Here is a 9,238-nt window from a genome sequence, read left to right as displayed (position 1 = left end):
TTTTTTGTTGTTGTTGTTTTCTTCTCAGGGGTCGTGAGGATGGGCCTGTGTAGGTCAGGATCACCTACTGCAGATAACTAAGATTATGGTCAATGTAAAATGGGTAAAAAAAGAGAAAAGGTAGTGTGGGGAAAAATCATATCTAGATAAGGAGTGGGAAGTAATGACATAGTGGGCCAGAAGGGAACCCTGTGTTTCAATACTTCAGTAATTACAGTGGAAAGATCACTTAAAATAAGATGTAAAATGACCATAAAACTTTATTTTTAAGTAGATTTGATTGAAGAGTTGCTTATTATTTTGCAATAAATTAAACAGAAAAGATGCTACATACCTGCCTGTTGAATATAAATTTAGTAAAAGTACAGCTTATAAAATTCTTACATAATTTAAAACATATCAATCTTAAGACATGTCAATTAATAACATATTTAGATAGCACAATAGCATCATGGAGCTGCAGTCAAGCTTATTAACACTTCACAGATTTTAAAAGGGCATTAATCAGTCTTGTCTGAATGTTTTCTTGTTATGCACAAAATTGTCAGTCATCCTTATTTTTCTTCTGAACTTGATCATCTTTTCCCAACATTCAGCTTGCTAGTCTTGCACTTTCTAATAATCAGCAGTTTTTTGGGATCTAAGACTTGGTTCAATGTTCACAGTGTGGTTCAAACAATAAATAGTATCCGTACCCTGTCTTGACTCCATGGTGTATGGGAGGAACATATTTTCTCCCTGTTCTGTTCTCACCCTTGTAACACTCTTGCCAGCTTTTATCTTGCATTCTCTTGGCTGTGGATCTGTTTCCATCTCCCTTGTACCCCTCCTCCCAAGGCGGGGGTTCTCCTTGCTGAGATCCAACCATCCTGAAGGATCTCTCCACAGGATATTTGACACAGAGTCTACTTGGGTCTTCACTGCCTCAGATGCTTCATTTTGAAGTGTTCGTTTGCAGCTGGTTCAAAAGGTTCAGGTAGGCTTTGGATTTCAAAAATCTGGGATATGAATCCCTTTCCATGAGGATGTACACGGTTTTCTGGGCTTCATCAAAACTTGTGTGAGTTGGGTCTTGTGCCTTTTTGGCTGTTGCTTCCCTCATCTGATAGTCAATATTGATCTGGAAAGTGAAAAACAAATGCTATTGACATCTTAAAAATGTACTCTTTCTATATCTATCACTTTGTCAATAACAAATTTGCAGTGTTAGAACTCGGTGTGATAGTTCAATATCAGAACTGCAAAAAGAGGGAATTTTAATGCTTATCTCCCAGTTAGGCACAAAAATTGCCACTCGCTATAAAAATGCAGTTTCTTATTGAGTCAGAAGTAATACAACTGAACAATGGAGTAAACAGAGGAACAACCTCCAGTTAAGACAACAGGAGAAATCTTGTGTAGAATGAGTCTCCACTTTGAAATATGATCAACATACACAACTTTTAATTCTCCAGAATGTCCATGTGTTTTAAAAGGCAAGAAATATTCCACAGTTCTCCTACTAGCAAAGTGCTCTCAAAGCATCTGACTCCAAACACCAGCAGTAATTCAAACTGGGCTGACTCGGAGAACAGCTTCATGTACTGAGCCGCTGGGGTCTCTGCTGAGCTTCTGCTAGTGGTGCTCCCAAGTACTGGCCTGTATCGTGTGACTCTACTTGCAATACCTGATAATCTCACAGCTGAAGACATTAACGATGCAAGTATGCCCATAAAAACATGTGTCTGTCATCATCCTATGTAACTGAATGAATGTATGAGCATCTCAGTGAAGCTACACTTCTATCTTCTGACTTTCCAAAATCCTTGTACTGTAACACTACACAAATTAACTTTATACATACCTGTTTAATAGCATCAGACTGAACAAACTCCTCATAAATCCTCTCTGCTTTCCCATGTAAGTGATCAGACTTGGTTTTCTTGTAATCCTCACAAGCCAACCAGAACTCAATGTTTTCCTCGCTGAACTCTGACTTCAGGAACTCCCGAAAGACACCTTGACCACCTAAAGCCAACACGAATACATAATCATTTATAGCATGATATTTGTGACCGTGGAGGATAAAATAAATACAGGAGTTCTATTGAAATCTGTTATAAAATTTTGCCAAAATACACTGTTCTTCCCTTCTACGTACTACAGATATTCTAATATTGAGGGTTATGGGAGTCTTTGTAATGATGTTCAGTGTTTCTTAGATCTAGAAACTGGGTACCAAAATACATCAATAGATTCTAGTACTCCCTAAATGGATTATCTTAGGATACAAGTGGAGAGAAAATTTCAAATTAAACTAATGTGTTGTGGAAGGACAGAAGACTAATCAAAAAGCACTGAATTGAGCCATTTGAGGTATATTTGCTATACTGGGAGCAGGAAATGAAAGGGAAAAAAAACAAGCTTGGAAGCTTTGCCTGTTTGGTGAGATAAAATTTTGTCCTCAGAATAAGAACACAGTCATACTGAAGTAATAGACTTACATTTGCTGGCCAAGAGCTTTTCCAAAGACTGGGACCACTGTATTACTTCCTCTGCAGAAAGCCTAAGATGACAAGAAAAAGACTTTAGGCAAGCAACCATGTGGGTTTGTTTGCATGTTAAAAGGGGGCAAATGTTATAATTTATTTTTCTATTCTAGGAACACGTACCAGGTATTTATTAAACTTATGGCTTTCTCACCAAGAAAGAATCCTCAACTCCAGGCATAGATTCTACTTCCTAATGTTCTCTTTTGCATTTTGGAAATTCTAAGCATTAGTTATAATATTTGGTGTTCTCTTTCTAATATTCACCTCTTTTTTGTATTTTGGAAATTCTAAGCATTAGTATATTTGTTGTTCTAGTAGCTTAGAAAATAATAAAGCAGTTTAGTATATAGTAATCTAGCTATAATTACATTTTGTTGTAACTTAATGTATCTGAGTACTTACATGACATTTTTGGAGTTAGAAGTCTTGATCCCAGCTTCGATATGTGGTACCATGCACTTCAAATAATTTTTGAAATCTGCACCACTGAAACCAATGAACAGACACTTTTGTAATCCATTAAAATGGCAGTTGCATTTCAATTCTACTTAAATTTCTTAAACAGAGGCAGACAGCTCCATCCTATGACTGGTCTGGGAAGTCACACGCAAGTAGCTTTTTTGAAAAGACTAAGAGGCTCCCAGTGTATCCAAAATCTACTTCTGATTACTTAAGAGAATCAATTCGCTGGTATGCATCAATCAGCTCAAGCCATTTTTAATGATGCTATAGTCCTGGGCTTTGAGGAGGCTTTGAGAAGGCTTTGCAGTCTTTTAAGAATTAGCACCGTGTTTTGTGCTAATCTCCAAGGTTCTAGTGTTATTTTGAATTCTAATACATTAAAGTTTATACTGAACTGTATATACTTACAAGGCCTTTTGCTTCTTTTTGTGGATTTTGCCTTCTGCAAGCTTGCAGTCGTCTTTTCCATTTAATTCAGTCATGTTGTTGTGGGGAAAAAAAAATCCTGGCATTTTACTGAGTTTCAATGTGAAGCGACTTTTGCAATGATGATCCTCCAGGCACCAAATGCCAGTTCACTGACTCCGCTACTGCCTTTTATTGACACAGGCAGCCTTGTTAGCTGGTGTGAACAGATCTGTTTATCATGTATCCTCACCACAAACTGTGGAAGTTCCCTTTTTTCAGTGCACAGTGACGTGAGTCTTTTGAGAAAGAAAACAGACAGCGGTGTCTCGTGGTTGAGGTTAAACCGGATGAGACTGAGTTACTTTGGGTTTGTTTTGTGTGTCTGTATATGTCTGTTACCAAAAAAAAAAAAAAATCCCCTCTAGAACTTTGAATTCTTGTCCCTTTCTGGTTGGTACTTTCAAATCAGAAGTACTTCTTGGTTTTATCAAAAGAGCTGTAAATACTGCAGTTTTATCTTGACAAAATTCACCTGTTAACATGCCTCTGTTCTGAAATTTCATACTTTACAATTCATTTGATGGGGTCAGTGGAAGTACTTTAAGATATGGCAATATTAAGATTCCATAGGCAACAAGCTATTTGCAAGTCACCAGTTGTTCTTCAAACTAGCATACTATGTTAGATAGAGGAATCTGATTTGTTTAGACATGTGTGCTGTGGAAATGTTTAAAAGTGATTTTCTTGGGAAAGGGTTTTGAAACAGCAGAAATTTATTTAATTTGGTTTAATTTTTCAAAGTCAGATTATTTGCAAGCATGCTGCCATATTTGAGGAATGCATCTATAATTTTAAGTGCTTTGGCATGTGTAAAGATTGATTTAAGTTAGCTGTTGTTTGTAAAGACAATGTGAACATTACAATGTGTTTGAGGGAGGTTTGCATTCTTTGTATATACTGGAGTTCTACTGCAAGAAGAAACCATAGACAGAAAGCAAGATGAAGAATTATTTGTTACCCTCTATTTATCTGTCCGGGTTGATGATTTAGATGTTTAAGTACCTTATCTGGTTCCTGGGCATCCCAATTTCTGCTTGCTTGTTGGTAGGTTTGTCTTTTTTTTTTTTCCTGGGAAGTTTCAAAGATTTTATTTTGTTGAATAATCCATACAACTTTACTTATAAATAGCTCATGAATGATTTGTACAGGGCTGCATATGATTATGGTAACTGAGAACTTGCTCACATATCTACAGTTTCATAGTGAACTTGTGATACGAAGGTCTTGAGGAGACTGAAAGCTGCCTGCAGACAGATGTGCACGCAAGGACAGGCAGTCTACATCACAGTGGTTTTAACCACAGGAGACTACTGATCCTCTGGATATTAGCACTGACATAAATGTGTCTGCATAGGCTGTACTGCAGGACACGTTTATCTTCATGCTATCAGGTAAACACTGACCTTTGCATGGCAGATGTATTTATTAACTGTTTTTAACCTGCCTGAACAAGGCCAAAAAGGAAAGAAGAGATGTTATCAGCACCATATTTATTTTCATACCAAGCATGCTGTTTTTTGACATTCAGCCCCATCAGTGTCTCATTGTGTTTCTTCCATTAGTAGCTGTCCTCAGTGAATTACTGGGGGGGTTATAGAGATGCTGCATCCAAACTCTTCTCAGGAGGGTCAATAAAAGTGTAAAAGGCAACAGGTACAAGTTACATCAAGGGAAAACACCAATTTCTTACCACATCTCTCTACTTTGTAGCCTCAGGTTAAAAGGGGGGCAATGTCTTGAACTTAAAATTACAAGCAGGTATAAGTAAGCCACCAGTTAGGTTCTCTGAGTCTAAAAGGGACTAGACAGAGTTGCTCCCCTGAAGAATACGATGGTTTGCTTGTTTGTGCCTATTATCAATGCAGGACTGTTGACAGTTGTTTACCAGATGAGGAATGTCTTTTCTTCATTTAAAATGAAGTTACTATCTTTACCTTTCGGATTTGTTAAACGTATCAATGCACATTACGGGTGCTGCTTCAGACCTACCTCAGGAAAGGGATTATCATGTGCTACTGCATGGACTTTGTTCTTCACCTTCTTTCAATAAATATTCTCCTGAGTAAATAAAGAGTAGTATTCTTGTCGCTTACATCCAGGTAATGCTGCTGTCATACAATATTTGAATTGTTTTCCAGGTACTTTATTTGGTAGAGGAGATCAAGTTATGCTAGTATCAGACAACAGTGTATGGTGAAATAGATTTGTTTCACTGTACACTTTAGCCTTGCTATCCTAAAGGCTTCTGAAATGAGGCCTCTGCAGAGGCCAGAAGCTTGTTTCTGGCACATCACATGAATTACCTTGGCTTATATCCGACAAACTTCTGTGAGTCTGAACTCTTTTCCATCTTTCTCTCTGTACAGCCTATTCTACTTCTGACATTCTTCTTGGGAGATCTGTAGGAGATGATGATACTTTTCTTGATAATGTTGCATTGAAGGCACTCAAGAGTATTTTGGTGGTAACAGACACCTACAGAAATAAATGCAGGAGACTTTTTTTTTTTTCTTAGCTGCTCTTGATACAGGTTGGAGGAAGTTTGGAATAGGTGGGAGGTAACATACTTTCAAGAAAAATGCCTATTTGTGGAAAGATTGTAGGTAACACCTTGGAAGAGATTGCCCCACTGGGCTCTAGGGTAGGTATTAGGCTTTGCTTTTAGGATCCTGGTGCCACTGGACTTGAAGGCAGCCCAAAGGGAAGGAGCAATAGGTGGAGTACTGTATTGTAAAGCAGGAAAAAGTTGTGGTCACCAAGCAAACCACCTGGCATTAGCTGACGTTCTTACACTCTGCTGTTCTCATATTCTGAATTTATAATACTCTTAATATGCTATTTTCATGTCCTGACCCTCTAATCTGTCATCTGAGAGTCCTCTCCAGTCTTCCAAATCAGTAAGCCCCAGTATCTGGACCACTACTGCTGCTCTTTATCCCTGTGCAAAGAAAATCAGTGCTGCCTCTCTGGTTCACTCTGAGCCAGGTTTATTTGTCAACTTGTGTAAAGATTCATGTAAAATTGGCAAAAGTAGAAAGACAACTGGGAGTTATGAGTATCTGCTTTGGAGAAGGGATGAACAATGTGCAGAAGTGTGGCATCCAAACTTCTAGATTAGGGTCGTAGGAGGTGTGAAGACAATATAAAGCAACAATATCCTCACATTCTCCTGTAAGGCTTGCTCAAACTCTGCAAAGCCAAAGCCTACTGCATTCAGTAGCAGATATCTCAACCTAGGATTTTGATTATTATTCACTTTTTTTTTTTTTTCCCACCATTGACAATTACTTTCTTCCTGTGAGTAACTGATCTTCGAGGCATCCTTTTTTCTCTTGATGGAATATTTCACTGGCTCTGATTCACTCTTTCTGTGCAAGCCTGCTCATCTTTAAGATATTATTTGTTGAGCCCAATGCGAGTTTACCAGATTTCAATAATAGGAAAAGTGATTACAGGACTTGGGTATGTGCACAATTAAAGAGAGAGGAAGAAAGAGACACTATAAGAATAATAGAGCTGACAAGAATTTTTTTGTTACTTGAGCTGCGTTCTGCTTCTGTAGACCACAGGAAACCAGGAAAACACCTGCATGGAATTTACTACATTAAAAATAATTGCTAACTATGAATATGGTTATTGTAGAGGATCCTGCCTTGCGCAGGAGTTGGACTAGATCCCACAGATGGACTAGATGTTGGTCCCCTCTGGCTTGCATGATTCCATCGTTCTGAATACTCTGACTTCACATTTGTAGTGTCAAAAGTGCTGCTTATTTTTAACGTGCTTTAAAATATAATACTACAAAATCTTATGCATTCATCCATGTTCAGGTTTGCTATCCTTATTTCCTGTAGACAGAAGTGTAGTCCAGGCTCCGGTGGGATTTAGCATGATACCATGAGGAATAGTTGGGTGGTGACCCAGTGGAAAGAAAGCTTTTCACCTAACTTCTGCCCTCCTAATTTGCTGGGTCTTTTTCATTTTCATCACAAGATGGCTGGTAACAGACCTGTCTCTTTCATGTCCCACCATCTTTAATCCACCTATATAATACTTTGCTCTATTTCATGCAGAGCATGATGGCTAATTGCTGCTTGAAATACTTTCTTTTTTAATAATTAGTCTCCTTTTCTTCTATTATTATCATTACAGGAAAATGCAAAAAGTGTTTTTTGAGCCGTAGAGTTTTAGGGCTTGTTAGAATAACCTCATCACTTGATACAGAACCCTCTTTGTCCTAAAGTTGGCCTCACCTCATTTGACTCTGTCCAATAAAAGGACAGAGGAGCATTTTTTGCAGCAACAGCAGCCCAGCTGACTATCACCAGCTGTTCTTTTTTTACTGTTTTCCAAATCTCTTCTAGGTTTGTGATGAGTAGTTCGTCTAATTTCTTAACATGCACAGAAGACAATGTGCACAGAAGCAACTAGCAAATACTTGCTAGTATTCAACCTGTTTCCATGCATTGTTTCCCATTCTTTCCAGTGACCACTTGGTAGAGTGCAAGAGAGAGAAAAGAAGTGAGAGAATTTCCAAGATTACAACACTGGACAAGTTTAGTTAAAGGAAAGAGGATAAAAAGTCCCACGAACTCTCTAAGTCCCACTTGTTGGTGTAGATGATTTCAAGCTGCTTCTTCTGACTTCTGCTTTAACATTTCTTTTTGGTCGCTCTTGACTGGCCTTACCCTCATTCATTCTGCATTTCAGCCCAGTTTTTTTTCTGAAAGTTACGTTTTAGTTGAGGCAATCTGTTAGCTTTCATGTAGGCTAATTTATACGTTTACTGTACTCTTCCTGTTCATCATACGCTTCTCTGGAGTTTGCCGGCCAATCTGTGCTGGGCTGGAGAGCTGAGCTGGAGTGCCCAGTCAAGCAATGCCTGCCCCATTGCAGAATATCCACCTGCTGGTCACATAGCTGAGCTTTAACTTAACTATGAAAACAAGTGATTTCTTTGAAATTGCTTCTTTTACATGACCTAAAGAGGTAAACTACTGATAATCCATCTCTTAAGCAAAAGCGGCACTTAAAGGAAATAGAAACTAGTTTCTATGTGGGAGGAAACTGTTCAATTTACAAAAAAAGGGAGGGCGCTTTTGAGCGGCAAGAATAATAATTTTGAACATTAAAATTTTCTCTAATATCATGTAGTCAGTCTGTAACAGAGTGATGGTATCCATTATGAATTTTCTTCTAGATCTGATTTCTGCTATAAGCAAATGTTTTCTGGAATGAAATCCTAAAGCCACTGAGATTAAAATCTTGCTACTGGTTTTAGTGGTCTCATTCTTGGTGTTGGACTCATTTGATTGAGAATTGGGTTTTTCTGAGAGCGATTTCTTTGGTTTGAACTTTCATATGTTCCCGATGTTAGATTTATTCCTAATTAATTCAATGGTAGTTTTATTTTTGCAACCAGTAAGGCATAACCAGGGCTGAATGGCATCAGACTTCTCAAAATGCAAGAGGGCTTTTATATTTGCAGAATACCTGAAGTCTAATGCTAACCTTTGAGCAAGGAATGCCACAAGTTAAACTTTGGGTAATGATCTTCCACTTGTTCAAGTCTTCTTGTATTTGTTTCATGAGCAGCATAAGACAAGTAAAGGACATTCTTGGCTCACTGTTTCAACTCATGCCTGGACAGAGCCAGAGACTTGACTTTGGAGGACAAGCGAGTAGAGCTTTTCTGAATTCTGTTTTAGTTCTTTCACTTCCTCAGTATAAAATGGCTTCACAGAAATGCTCCTGCGAACTGCTGGTTATGTCCAAAA

At 38.2% G+C, this 9,238-nt stretch overlaps 1 protein-coding gene across 1 annotated transcript; it reads right to left on the bottom strand.

The window, feature by feature from the left end:
- Positions 1-640: 640 nt before the first annotated feature.
- RGS1 (regulator of G protein signaling 1) lies at positions 641-3,541 on the bottom strand. Its single transcript, XM_082484657.1, has 5 exons — positions 3,402-3,541; positions 2,934-3,017; positions 2,484-2,545; positions 1,844-2,007; positions 641-1,120 (listed from the first exon to the last, which is right to left on the bottom strand). Exons 1-5 carry the CDS (start codon positions 3,503-3,505, stop codon positions 935-937), a joined length of 600 nt encoding a protein of 199 aa, XP_082340783.1. The 5' UTR covers positions 3,506-3,541; the 3' UTR covers positions 641-934.
- Between the last annotated feature and the right edge of the window lie 5,697 nt (positions 3,542-9,238).

The sequence above is a fragment of the Vanellus vanellus genome, assembly GCF_965231255.1.
Source record: "Vanellus vanellus genome assembly, chromosome: 5".
In the NCBI taxonomy this organism is placed as follows: Eukaryota; Metazoa; Chordata; class Aves; order Charadriiformes; family Charadriidae; genus Vanellus; species Vanellus vanellus.
The sequence above is the reverse complement of the archived record's forward strand: the minus strand, read 5'-3'. Positions and strand labels throughout refer to the sequence as shown.